We start from the raw sequence: 14,545 nt of genomic DNA, 5'->3' as shown, positions 1-14,545 counted from the left end.
GCGAGGTGTAAAATGTATGATTTGAAAGTGCCTTTAAAGTGCACGGTTATGCATCAAAGCCAATAAAAGATTACAAAAACAGAGCAGGTCTACATATGCTCATGTGTCAGTGAAAGACACCGCATCAAACATCCACCTTCTGCTGCGGCGTGAGACGCAGACACACGCGTGTTCTCTGTAACAGGATCTGAGTGTGTTTCTGGAGAGCTGATTTTCCTGTTCCGTCTGGATGCCTTCAGCATCATGTGGTTGTGAAGCACCTGTTCGGAGATGTGCAGCATATTCGGGTCAAATGTAAACAGGGAATAGTTTGAAGAGGAGAGGCCAGACATGACCAAAAACAGCAGCTTTTCATCTACACCAGCCACTTTCTTTGTAAACAACATATCTGTGTTCATTTAAACAATGATATGTTTTCTCTCTAGTTCTGCCTCTGTATGTAGTGCATTATTTAATTTTCTGTTTTCTTGTATTAGTGTTATAGTGTGTGTGTGTGTGTGTGTGTGTGTGTGTGTGTGTGTGTGTGTGTGTGAACATACCTGGTAATAAAGTTATTTTCTGACTTTTTTTTTGTCTGGGGATGATTAAATGATCAGGATGATGAGTGTGTTTTTCAGTAAATAAACCGAATAGGTTAAACTCGCTTTTCCTGTCGAGAGCTGTTTTTATGATGAGAGAGGCTCTATTGATTTTGTTTGTTTGCGTGGATATTTGTGGTGGGTTAGACTAGCTTTTGTTGATTATAAATGAGCTCCGCTGTCGGCGGCGGCGCGGCTCCGTGTGAAGCGCGCGGAATGGGCTCAACATGGCGGAGACTCTCGCGCTGACCCCGGTTCTCACCGTGTCTCGGTCCCGCTGCAGAGTGAGTGTCTCAGGAGTGATTGTGGCAGCACGGGCGAGCTCGTGAAGCCCCGGTGAAGATGAACGGAGCAGGTAAGCGACTGTCTGGAGCTCGTGAAGCTCGTGTCCGCCGCTGAGTACTCGAGAAGAAACTCACTGCGACTCTACATCTCGCAGTTCTGACTCTTGTGTGATCATAAACTCGCAATACTGAGAATTGAAGTTTAAATCGTGTGATATAAACTCACAATTAACTGAGAATTGAGTGTTTACTGTCCTTTAGCATTATTGACACTGTTTAATACTGTGGAGCTGCTTCTATTCAATCTGTTGTTAAAAGCGCTTTATTAATAAAGATGTCTTGACAATTGTGAGTTATAAAGTCTGAATTGTGTGATATAAACTAGTGTTAATTTTGCCAGCTATTTTCCTTATCCTATTTAGTTTTAGTCGACTAAAAGTCTCAACATTTTAGTTTAGTTTTAGTCAATGAAAACTTGTTATTTTAGGAATACGATTATTATTATTATTATTATTATTATTATTATTAATTAATGAATTAATTAACCGTACAGCAACATTAATTTTGGAAGCCGTTTTTGATTTCGTCTTAGTTTTGCTAAAATGTTATTTTTTGTTGTCACACAGACAAGTCAGGTCTAAGTCAAAGAAATGTATGCGCGTTTTAGTCATGTTTCATGCGGTGTAATGCTTAAACTGATCAAATGTATTTTTGCTCAGAATTATAATGATTGTTGTCATTTCAGGTGTTGCACTTTCACCAGTAAACACAAATCAATACATGGTGTATTTTACCTCATCTAGTGTACTGATTAATCATGGGCTTTTATTATATACATTAATACCGAACACTTATGCAGTCTCTCTGTCTAAACGAATAATATTATCACTTGTGTTATAACCATAGACTGTATAAAAACAGGTTATTACTGACATTCCTAGTTATTCCGTGCGCATGGTTGCCAGATTGCGTAAAGCAAACACAGCGGGCAGAAATGTATCAGTGTAACAGCGTAGCGCTGATTCGGGGTTTAAGCTCTTGTTATCTGGCAACCGCACTCATGAACGCTCTCAGAGTGGAGGCGTGTAGAGCAGTCCACTTACAGCTTTTTTTTCTTTTTTTTTTTTCTTTTTTTTTTTTGACGAAAATAGAGGTTTTTGGTAGAGTTGTTATCGTTTTAAATATATTTTAGTCATCTTAGTTCGTCAACGAAATTGCATGTAGATATAGTCTTAGTCCTGGGAAAAAAGCTCATTAACAAACATGTTTCGTCAGTTTTCGTTAACGAAATTAACACTAATGCAAACTCACAACTGTCAAAAACTATAATAAACTACACAATTTTACCGTACATTTCTGCCATAAGGACCTCAACTTGAGATGGTCACCACTGATAAACTATTGCTGAATATAATGAAGAAACATTATAAGTTTCTGTGAAGCTTTGCATCGTGAAACGCACTTTACAAATAAAGTTGAATTGCATTGAATTGAAAGTCAGAATTGTGAGATCTAAACGCAATTCTGAGAACATGTCAATCTTTTTTTCTCCTCAGAAGTGGACTTTATAACTTCAATTGTGAGGAAATGGTCAGAATTGTAAGATGTAAACTCATAATTCTGAGAAAAAGGTCCCAGTTGTGAGAGTGTGTTTGAGTGGTGTGAACATGCTGATGTGTGTGTGTGTGTGTTTCAGAGCTCCAAGCCTCCCCGGCCCCCCTGCCCCCTGATCACCTGCTGCGCTCCGGAGCGGTCATCTTCCCCGGTAAGAGCTGCACTCTCTCGCTCGCTCGCTGCTGTGTGTCGGCTCGCTCTGACGGAGCTCTGTGTCACAGGTGCGTTCGACCAGCACGGCTGTCCTCTGGTCGTGTTCCCAGCGGAGGCTCAGGCCACACTCCCAGAGGAGCTCAGCAGAGAGGAGGTGTCCCACTTCATACACTACTGCCTGCGCCTGCACAAGTATGACACTCTCCCTTCACTCAGTCTACACGTGTGGAACAAGAAAACAGAAGTCTTGAAGGATCTGCAAGCTGCTCTCTTCTATATAATGAGAATATTGAGATAATGCGCTCCCTGAAGAACAACAGGCATGTGATTAGCAAGTCCGTTTGTCCCATCAGCACTCTACAATAGTTTACAACATGCACACGTATCAGTGGGTTTTTAGCATCATTAACATCAAACTTGTTTTTATTTATTTTTTTATGCAGCTTTGTGTAGGACAAGTTTATTTATTCATGGGAATAAAGTTGGCATTACATCACTTGCTCACAAATCAATCTTCTGCAATGAATCCAAACAAATAAACTTAAAGGGATAGTCCACAGAAAAAATTATCATTCGGTCATCACCTGCATGATTTTCCAACCCATGTTTTTTTTTTTTTTTTTTTTTTTTCTCTTTTCTTTTTTTTTTTTTCTCTTTTCTATGGAAAAATATCTAAGGTTTAATTTTTATTTTTTATTCCATATAATGGAAGTCAATAGTCACGAAAAACAGATGAACCCAACCCTTTTTCTATGAAACGCAAGACATTTTATAGTTATAGCCTACATGTTTAGAACAGACAGAATCTTAACTTTGAGCTGTCTCTTCAGACGTGATAACCTCTCTCACACACGAGTTATGATCATGGTCCTCTGTGCTTCTGTCGTGTTTCTCTAACTCTTGCCATTGCTTGATCACTGTTGTCTGAAATGGAGCAGCTTGCACTTTCTGCCTGATCTTTTGTGTTTCACAGACTCAGGTCATGTCTCTTTGTTGCTGCACTTACTCTTAAATCACATCTCACTATTTGTGCACCAATGCCTGACTGATGTTGTGTTCGTATCTTCACCTCTGTCCTGTGTTTGTGTTGGCAGCATCAGAGGCGAGGAGAGCCTGCTGTCTGTGGTTGTTGATTTGAGGCAAGCCAGCCTCGCCGTCGCACGCTTCATCGCTGAAACTCTGCTGTTGTTGGAGGTATTCACTGTTCTGTCTCGTGTAGTGTCATTCTGGCTCTTCTAGGAGTATCATATGTGCAGTACAGCAGTTTGCTGTGATTGACACTTGATGTGTGCTGAAAGGAGTAGTGTGTTCATGTTTATTCCCTCTCTGTGTGACTGAGGCACACATCAGTGTTTATAGCTCTAGATATCATCTTTGTACCAGGCCTTGAGTGTTCTTTGGCGAGACAGAACCACTCCAAGACGATGAAATGGAGTGGTTGGTGATAATGTCCCGTATCATGCTGTTCCTCAGAGACTTCATACAGTGCACTTCAGTCCAAACCTGCAGCTGCTTCTCACTGATCTGTAGAACGGGTTTCTTACAGGGTGTGGTAGAGAAAAGGTCTCTTTTGATAACTTCAGCACCATCAGTGCATTGATCCAGTCTGACTGATGCAAAAATACAGTTTCCATCTGGAGCTTGAACAGAAGCCCTGTAGCTCTCAAAGCCAATCAGCAAAATAATGCGCTTTATCATTCTGCAGACTTTTGACCGATGTCTGGGTGCAGGCAATACTGAACACATGGTTCATGAAGACGTGCGACCGTAACAACACAACGCTGTCTGAAAATTGGCACACTTATTCTTCAATGACCATTTTCCATATTTCTCACAAAAATAAAATTAATTTGTTCAAACACAGTTATGGTGCTGTATGAAGATGTTAGCCGGAATTAAGGGTGGTCGATATGACCAAAATCGTGTATATATAACAATGAGTAATTTTATTTTACAGTAACAATATCAATATCACAAATTAATAGTAGCCTAAATAAAAATAATAAACAAACTCAAGCTCACTGAAGACAAGTGAACAGTCAGCGATTTAAATAAGAAACGAAGACCAAAAACTACAGTACAACAATTAAGTGCTACGTTGTATAAAGTTATCAAATCTATGAAAACACTTCATATTTTTGTTGTGTGAAGTAAAAACAAGTTATGTTCTGTTTTGTAGGACACTAGGTGTAAAAAGGCTTCTCATTGCATGTCATTACAAGGGAAGATGCTCGGTGTGTTTCTTTTTCAAATATAAGCAGGAAGGTGTTTCCTCATCTCAGCACATGAACACACACACACACACACACACACACACACACACACACACACACAGCCAATTCTGAGTGTAATAAAACACACAGATATTATTTAAATGCAAAAAAAATTTGCAAGCACACATTGAACTGTGGATGCCGTACAGAGCAGTTTGATGTTATGGTGAGAATTGTGACGTCCCTAGAAAAAACTCTTTAAAATCTCTCACCCTTTTAAGAGCTTCCACAAAATATCAGACAAGGAAACGTCTATATAGTGAAATGTTGCTTGCAGAAGACTTTCAGTCCAGACTTGTTGAAGAAAGAGCTTTTTGTGACTGACTGTGAGGTTGCTGAACTATTAGTTGTCTGTCATGGGACTGTGATGATGGTGTAATTGGGTTCAGAGCATGACTGTAAATGGTTCTTGTGCGCTCTGGCACGGGGCAAGATCAGAGAACGCTGTTTCCATCACTGACGTCAAACCTGGCGTGATGCAGCTTCATGTGCCAAAATTTAACATGACAGTAAATGCGTTTTTGGAGCTATAGCTTTTTAGTGAACTTAGTTTCTGTTTCAATCAGATGGACTTTGTTTAGGAGGTTGGCAGTGGAATTGTGTTTTCTGTCTGCTTTCATGCATGCCGATTTGTAGATGCCTGATTTATTTCATGAAAGTCAGTATGCTGGATATCTGGCTGAGCTCTTCCTCTGTGTTTGTGATGGCTGTGACGAGGCTGAGATCTCGAGACTGCGCAGGCCAGGGGCTGAGGATCACATGTCTGCTCTTATCTAATAACGGAGGCGAGTGGGCAGCCGTCGTCCTTAACATGGACAAAAGAAACTCTCAGCCCTGAGTCACTGAGCTTTCCTTAGCCTACAGAGCGTTTGCTGTACTGTTCTGTGTTGTGTAGGTTTCCAGAAGGATCGTCCACTCGGTGTATATTGTTCAACCAAAGAAGAAAGATGTCCTGAAGCAGCTGGGGAAGCTCCTGACACCGAGCGGCTCCAAGCAGCACAGACCCGTCCTCTTCAAAGTGAGTAACATCTGAGTGAGGAGTCCACACCTTCACTTCCACATACCCCACACCTCTGCTCCGTCCCAGCGCGCAAAATATAGGTTTCCCCACCTTTGAGAGTTTGAATAACGAGAATCACCAAAAACACACACCTGAATGAACGAGTGTAAAGAAACGATCAGGGTTTCAGCTTGTGTCTGTGCTCATGAGCTGTTAGTTGATTAGAAGAGAAGAGTATATCTGAATAAATCTGTTATGAGCATGAGTTATGACAGCCACCATTAAAACAAATATATATTGAGACTGAAATGAGAGAGATGTGACTTCTCAGTCAAAGCCGCTTTATTTTCTTTAATGTTTAGTTCATTTATTGTGAGTTATGTGGTTTAAATGTTACTATACGATAGTTTAAGTGCTTATGTGAATATAATAGAGGTGTTGACTGTAATGGTTTGAGCTGGGGTAATATTGAGTGAAAGAGTTTGCTGTAGTTTACAGAAGTGCTTAACACAATGATTCAAAACCTCAGACCAACTGAAGGGGTTAAAAACAAGTTTGCATTTAACATCTCAATCTTGATATTATTGTTGTTAATGTTCATTATCTTAATTTATTATGAATTTATTTTATTAAATTGCCATTTAAATATTAATTTTGAACATTAATTTTAATTTAAATCAAATTGGAATATTTTAATAATTTGATTATCCTGTCCTCCCACGGATTACCACTGGTTTAGTTATTTTATTTTTATTAATTTTTTTTTAGTGCCATGTTGAAAATGTCCCCATATCTGAAATATTAGAAAATAAATGGAGTACATATTAACTGATAATTGAACTTGTTACACTCAATCAAATTAAATCAGTTCTCTATCCTGATTGTCAAAGCTGTATTTCTTTGTGTTGTAGCGGTTGGTTTTAACGGTGAGCTCTACTGTCTGTTTTCTCTTATGTGGCCAGCGTGTCTTTCTGAAAGAGGTTTTTGAGCTTTCCAACTACATCGACAGAAGCCAGTTACCGTCCAGTCTGGGTGGATACCTCATATACTGCCATAAGAGCTGGGTTGCCTTCGTTAAGGTAGGAGTTCATTGCTTGTTTGCCAAGCATAATAGTGTGTGTGTGATATCTGAATGCATGTGATGGCCTGTTCCTATCCTCCCTCCAGCCTCGGTTTAGATCTGAGCAGCCAGTCGTTGCGTGATAGCGCTGTGTGTGTGTGTGTTTGCTTCTCGGGCTCGGTCTGCAGCAGGATGGATCAGTCACGCCACAGCAGGGTCTCATGATCAGCCCTGATGGCCTTAGATAACGCCTGACGTACCCGTTTTTTTTTTTTTTTTTTTTTTTTTTTCTCTTCCCCCAGCAGATCCTCGCGGCTTCAGCAGCTTGCTGGCAGCGGCCGTGTTTAGTATGTGCATGTTTGGTGTGTGTGTGCGCTGACTCAGATGTGTGTTTCATTAGTGAGTGTATTCATAGCGCATCGTCTCTATTGTGTGTCGTCCTGGAGAAGCTTCAGAGGACAATCGTCTGCGGTCATTAGCATGTGAAAGGGCCGCACACGGTCTCTGGTGAGCTCATCAGCGCTGTCCAGCATCCGCTCTTTCTCATGGGTTCACTCAGGGCTGGATATTGTCTTTCAGATCTGATCCGGGCTGCTTTGAGCCTTTATATGAGCAGAGAGCGTGGGATTTGGTAAGGGTGCGCTCCTCAGGTTAAGATTGATGGGGCATGTTTGTTTCTTTTGGTACTTTGTTTTAAAAAAAAAAAACTTTTTTTTTAAATTTTTTTTTTTTTTTTTTTTTTTTTTTTAAATATAATAAAAGGGGTCATGAGCTGACAAACTAAAATTCCCTTGATCTTTTCACATATGAGGTCATTGTACTATAAAAACATCCTGTAAGTTTCAGAACTCAAAACTTTGTTCGTCTAAACACAGCTTGTATTGAAGGAAGTCTGCCAAACAACAGCTTGTGGAATGTACGACTCTGATGTAATAGTGTGGATAAGCACCGCCTCCTGCTTCTACATCACTGCCTGTTTAGCCCCGCCCACCGATTATACATTGCTGTTTTTAGCTCCTCCTACCGTTTCTACGTTGCTGCCTGTTTAGCCACGCCCACAGTTTCTACATCAATGTTTAGCCCCGCCCATTGCATGAAGTGTGAATAACAAGAGGCGAACGCGCAGGACTACGGAGAAACCAAATGATAAAGATGCTCTGAAGACAAGACGCTGTGCAGTGCCAAGATGGGGATCCTTCTGATCACAACGTTAGGAAAGAGCGAATTAACTTTATATTTAATGAAGATTCAGACCGCGTCAGTACAAACTCAGTTCTTTGTTCACCTTATTTTACTGTGGATTCGTTAACAAACAAGGCACAATTTGACCTTTTAACCTAAATCACAGCAGCGTCCATCTGTGAAGGACATAGACGGTCACAGCTGTACACAGCTCTTAGCCAATCATAGCAGGGGGTGTTTACTTCTGAGTCTACAGTCCTCCACGTCTATTCAAAGTGTTCTGATGAAGGGGTTAAAACAGGACAGAAAATAGCCTATCACTTCTAAATTATGATGTTCTTTTATGTAAAAGTCTTGATAACGTTATAAGTGGACCTCAGAGAACAGCAAAAAAAATAAGAGGCAGTTCATGACCCCTTTAAAGCTGAATCTGGTTTAGCGTCTCGTGCTCTGGTTTGTGCAGGAGATCGACGCGTTTGTGCAGGAGTTCCTGTTGGTGGTGAACCGACTGCCGTCCTGTATCTGGACTCTGCAGGCGCTCTCCAAGCGTCCCGTCCCAGCAGACCTGGAGCGGCTGCAGGAGTTCTGCTGTGTGAACCAGGCACACTTCCAGCAGCTCCGGAGGTACTGCTCTGAGGTCATAACTCCAGCACCATCACTAATCTTACAGGGGTTTACAGGAGCTGCTGCACACACAGCAGATTACCTCTCAAACCCAGTGTGCAGGGCTGTCTGTAAACCCCGTCATGTGGTGGCCTGTGGTGGACGAAGTACACACATCAAGCGCTTGAGTAGAAGTACAGATACCATAAATGAAGTAATACTCCAGTAAAAGCATTGAGTACTCCCCTTCAATTTTACTAGAGTAAAAGTATTTTTACATTTACTGTGTTTTTAATGTGCTCCTGAGTACAGAAGTATTTAATATTTATTGTACTTGAGTATTAAACATTCCAATTGATGAAAGTTTGTAATTTTTACTGATACTTTTCTATTTAATTTTTTATTTAATAATACCGGTTCAAGTGAACAAGTGGAGAAAAAATTAGATGTACAATAATTAAAATAAAAAAAGGGCACCATTTTTATTTAAGCTTTTTAGGGAATCAGATTTTTTTTTTTTTTTTTTTTAATTCAGCAGATGCTTTTACCGGTTCATCCTGACTATGAAGTGTACCCACTGACGTGTTCACTTCATAGTCAGTGTTACGATTCACTGTATGAGGAGTGAGAGTGAGTGAAAAGGGTTTTGGACACACGGCTCCAGACAGTATTATGCGCTCACATGTTGCCATGATTTGAGAAAACAATGCAGATTTTGTAGCTGCATACAGGCTGATTTGTGTTTCATTGCATGTGTCTGGACTATTGACCAACAGAGCGCATTAAGTCTCAAAATCTATGCAAAGAAAAAGCATACAGTACCCTAAGCCTTGAGAACAGTGGTGAAATGGCAGAGATTAGTTTTTCAGAAATAATACCGGTACTTGCATTTAATAATGTAAAATAAAACTGTCCCTTCACTGTATGAATTTAATATGTGCTGATTCTTATAAAAGCTGCTAAAGTTGTCTAGAGCAGTGAGTGATTTTTTTTTTTTTTTCTTTTGGTCTGATGATGTTTTATAAGTGTTATTGACACAGACAGCAGCAGGAATATTATGCTGCTGTCACTTTAAGACTGAATGGAGTGATCAGTATACTCACAGAGGTCTTTCTCAGCTGTTTACATTCACTTAAGACAAAATGTATTGTATTATGTTTAATACTAGGGATGGGTGATGTCTTATTTGCGATATACTGGTAAAATTTCTCCCTACTATAAGAATTAAGCTGCATCCCAGAAGACGCACTATGCACTCATACAGTATGTACTTATGGACTCTGTACTCAAGCATGCAGTGTATGAATTATATAGTTATTTTGTCATTCATAATCGGAGTCTAATAACCACCCACCCCTTCGTGACATAATTAAAGCTGCGACAGATGAGTGAGTGCTGTGTCCAACATCCCACACTTACTTTTTTCGGTTATTTAAGTTAATCATCCGGGTATTTAAAGTGCACTTTTTTTTTTCTTCTTATAAAAGTACCCAAGATTGCTTGAACACAGGTAAACCATATATTTTGTGCAGTCGTATGTTTGTCCCAAAGTTTCATCAGTTAAAATTTCCCTACCGCTGTTGTGCATTTTATTCAGCGATAACCGGAGGCTTTATTAGGGATTTCCTGGAGCGTAGTCAGTGCTATTACTTCTAGGATGCATACGTGGAGTTTCTGCTCAAGGGCGCCCTCTGGCTTCCAGTATGAGTTAAACAGTCATTACATTTATACGCAGTAATGCTCACAACACCCTATTTTGAGTGAAAATACGACAGGTAATACTTTTCCCTAAAGAAATGGGAATCGGCCATCCCTAGTTAATACATAACCTAAACAGATGTTTTTACTTTTTTTTTATTATTTTTTTTTTTTAAAGCATTCAAATGAAATGGAGCTCCTTTCAGTCCATTCACTTAAATGCTGACAGGCGGCTATCTGTGTGTGCATGCTTCAAGTGCATTATAGTCCTCTTACTGTGCTTCTAGATTTTTTTTTTTCTCGCGTGCTGCGTTTTTATCAGTAACTTAAGCAGACCTGCCCACATCAATCTGCACAGATATATTTGCATATGCAATGTAAATGATATAGTAAAATCTCTATTGTTTGACCGTTTGTAGAGATATCGTCAAATCTCCCAGCACAGAAATCCACGTCCAACATGTGCTATAGCAGACGGCTGTGTCTAGTTCTAATGTGTGTGTGTGTGTGTGTGTGTGTGTGTGTGTGTTTAGGGATCTTGGTTTGGATGACTTGTTGAAGCACTGCGAGGGTTTGTTGGAGAAGCTGCGTTTCCCTGAGAAAGATCCCTGTTTTCACGCTATGGCTGGAACGCTGCTCTACACGCACACCGCACTAGAGATGCTCCACAACTACAACCGGTATGAGCGTCTGCATGAGTCCTCCAGCTCTCTGAGAGGAAGAGCACGTCTCCACGTCCCAATGTCTTTCTCTCTGTGTCAGGATCACCGCAGCGGTGGAGAAGGTGGAGTTGCTGTGGCAGCAGGTGTTCTCCAGAGCCCACGTCCAGCTGCAGCTCCTCCATCTGCAGCGAGAGGCCCAGCAGGTCCGGAGCACCAGCCGCACTCCTTCACATCTCTAGTGCTTTACGATGGTACAATAGGGCTAAAAGTGTTAGGCTAGCAAGGCTTTATGACAAGTAAAAACGTATATGGTCTACAGGTTTATTAACCACAGTAAAAGATGCATAACAAGGGTTTAAAGGTATGGCTAAATCTGTGCTTATGGGTAACTTGTAATCTGTAACCTGTTACATTTCCTATTTAAAATGAGAAGTAGTGTAACTGATTAGTCTTTGAACCGTTTTCAAGCAGGCAGGGTTAATCTTACAGTAGTGCTCAGCACTGATTACTGTCAGACTTTCACAATCCTTCATCACTTCAGTTAAGATGAGGATAATTTAATTTTAAAGCTCAGCCACCACAAAACCAGACTTTAGCACCTCTTCTGCTTCAAGATCTTTCTGAGGTCAAATACGGATTTAAAACCATAAGATGTAGTTTAGTAGTTATGATACTGTTTTTGAAGTCAAATCTTTGCATTGCACTAACAATGCTTTGGAAAAAAAGTTAATCTTAAATGAGACACATACACAAACCCAAATAGGAAATAAAACGGTTATTATAATATATTCCATGGTCGTGATGTGACACTTGCCTGCCAAACTATTTATTTTGTAAATGATGCTTTATGCTAGTTGTAATATCCACATTTGAAAAAAAAAATGTTTTTGCGCACCACCACAGTGCTCTGAGTCCAAGTGCTGTTCTGCTAATGTTTATAGTTGCGAGAGGTTTATTTCATGTCTCTTATTTCAGATACAGGAGCAGATGTTTGTGTTGCACAGGGAGAAAGTCCAGCCCTACAGGATCGAAGTGGCTAAAGACGTGCACAGAGCTGAAGAGATCCGGCAGGAGTTTGAGGCTTCAGTATACACTCATGCAATGGTACGTCACACTTTAGGGTATGTGTACAGGACAGCGTAGTACAAGCACACATCAGATTTCTCTAAGTGTCTGTACAATTTGTGAGCTGAGTGCATGTATGTGCACTAATGTTTTATTTTCTTCTAATCAGTTTGTTCACAATGCTATCAAACAGTGACGCTGGTGTATGTGTGCAGCTGAAGACATGATACAACTGATGCCTTTAGTCAGATTCACAGAAACACCTGCTGGATTAGTTCTTGTCCTGCTTTCATCGGGCTGTTGAATAAGACCTCCTGATTGAATCCTGTGGTCAATGAAATGAGAGGCTGTGTTGTATAGACCTGTATTAATGCAGTGTTCCAGAGGCACAGAATCTGAGCGTGGAAATGCCTGGCAGGGTTTGTGACCAGATCTCTTGTGAGCAGGCGCTGGTTCGTCGCGCGGAGGACGTCATGCACACGTTAGCGGAGACTGTTCCGTTCAGCGAGAGAAAGCCTGCGGAGCCGTGGCTAGAGGATTTGTCCAGACTGAAGGAGAACCTCTCCTCTGCTGTTCAGCATCTGTATCAGACTCTGAGGACCGTGTCTGACTTCCATCACACCTGCAACAGAGTACGTGCGATCTGTGTTTCAGAACTGTACAGTAATTTGGAGCAGATTCATCTGATATTCATGTTTTTTGATCCACTTCAGGTGTTGACTACTGTATATAAAACACATTTATTTATAGTTCAGATCTATTAGCATATTTTCTGACGTATCGCTCAAGACTTACTGAAATATGACCCATGACCACAAAACCAGTCATAAGGGTCTTTTTTTTTAATTGAGACTTATGCATCTGAAAGCTGAATAAAGTGCATAAATGTAAATGTATCTGTAGACAGATGAACAGTGGGGCATTTGACATGAACTACACAAGGTCAAAGTAAATGAGACCCAAACAAGGCTGTTCTTGTGTCTACAGTGTGGTATTAGTTGCTTACATTGACTCTAATCTGTAATCTGGGTTGTGGTTTGGTTGTCACAGTGTAAGAGCTGGTACGGTGTAGTGCTGCGCGAGAGCCTCCTGCAGGAGCTGCTGTGGAGTGGACGCTGTGACCTGTCCAGCTGCAGGAGAGGAGTGCAGAGCTTCCTCAGGAGAAACCCCTGCCCGGAGGTGCAGGAGCTGGTGAAGCTGGCGCATCTCGCTAACGCTATAACCGACCCGCACCTTCGGCATACTGGCACGCAGCTGTCTCACAGGTACACACAGAAAACTGGGGGTCACTTACGCTGCACAAGCGGTGTTCTGTGCTATCGCTAGTACACAGACGTTTATCAACATGAGATTTGTCCAGTGCATTGAGCATGCAGCCTTGTTCAGTGTGGACTCGTGGGTTGCTGTAGTAGTAAAAATCCTCAGTGCATTGAGTAGTTTACCCAAAAATGAGAATTTGCTCAATGTCCTGCTCAGCAATGGATGCTCTGCAGTGAATGGGTGCCGTCAGAATGAGAGTACAGACAGCTGATTAAAAACATCAAGTAATCCACAGCTCTCCAGTCCATCAGTTAACATTGCAGCTTGTGGATTTACTTGCATTAATTGTGTTTTTATCAGCTGTCTGGACTAATTCTGGCGGCACCCATTCACTGCAGAGCATGGGATCTAAGTGTCATAATTTAAACCACAGTTATCTTTAAACTGATGCTCTGACAGTTTACCTTAAACTGAAAACTGGCCACAGAAAACCATTTGGACCGTTGTCAGCAATACTGACGATGTCATGCATGCACACAATAGACTGATAACTGCCAAAAAGCATCTTACTAAAGTTTCGATGCATTTACATTTAGTCATTTAGCAGACGCTTTTATCCAAAAACTTACAAATGAGGACAATAGAAGTAATCAAAACCAACAGAAGAGCAATGATACACAAGTGCTATAACAAGACTCAGTTAGCTTAACACAGTACACTTTTTATAGTATAATAGAATAGAAAAAGAATGGAGCAAGCTAGTGTTAGAGGCCTTTTTTTTTTTTTTTTTTTTTTTCTGCAGGTTGGCAAGAGTTGTCACAGTAAAGTAATGCATTTCCACAGTTATTAACATTGTTTTATTAAATTAGTCAGATGGATTTTTTTTTTTTTTTTTAATTTACAAAGTAAACAAAATTCTAGCTCGGGAGTAGTGGCAAATTTATTTTCTCTCTTCTGGCCAATGTAATCTCTCCATCTACCCCCCCCCCACCCCCTTTTGGAAAGTCATAGAAATCCTGTTGTGAATCTTTTGTTATTGGGGCAAATGGAATGCAAAACTGATTTGTAGTTTGTTCATCACTATAGAAGTTTAACGATGATAACTTCTGCCTC

General features: G+C 40.7%; 1 protein-coding gene across 1 annotated transcript in view; it reads left to right on the top strand.

Moving 5' to 3' along the window:
- Positions 1-759: 759 nt before the first annotated feature.
- Positions 760-14,545, top strand: part of si:ch211-241j12.4 — a 15,950-nt gene continuing 2,164 nt past the window's right edge. The window contains exons 1-12 of the mRNA XM_042747448.1: positions 760-933; positions 2,559-2,627; positions 2,698-2,821; positions 3,724-3,823; positions 5,798-5,920; positions 6,865-6,981; positions 8,608-8,768; positions 10,979-11,125; positions 11,208-11,310; positions 12,083-12,211; positions 12,619-12,804; positions 13,223-13,437. Coding sequence (XP_042603382.1) covers positions 921-933; positions 2,559-2,627; positions 2,698-2,821; positions 3,724-3,823; positions 5,798-5,920; positions 6,865-6,981; positions 8,608-8,768; positions 10,979-11,125; positions 11,208-11,310; positions 12,083-12,211; positions 12,619-12,804; positions 13,223-13,437 — 1,487 coding nt within the window. The 5' untranslated portion in view covers positions 760-920. The remainder of the gene's footprint in view (positions 934-2,558; positions 2,628-2,697; positions 2,822-3,723; positions 3,824-5,797; positions 5,921-6,864; positions 6,982-8,607; positions 8,769-10,978; positions 11,126-11,207; positions 11,311-12,082; positions 12,212-12,618; positions 12,805-13,222; positions 13,438-14,545) is intronic.

The sequence above is a fragment of the Cyprinus carpio genome, chromosome B20 (genome assembly GCF_018340385.1).
Source record: "Cyprinus carpio isolate SPL01 chromosome B20, ASM1834038v1, whole genome shotgun sequence".
NCBI classification, from domain to species: domain Eukaryota; kingdom Metazoa; phylum Chordata; class Actinopteri; order Cypriniformes; family Cyprinidae; genus Cyprinus; species Cyprinus carpio.
The sequence above is the reverse complement of the archived record's forward strand: the minus strand, read 5'-3'. Positions and strand labels throughout refer to the sequence as shown.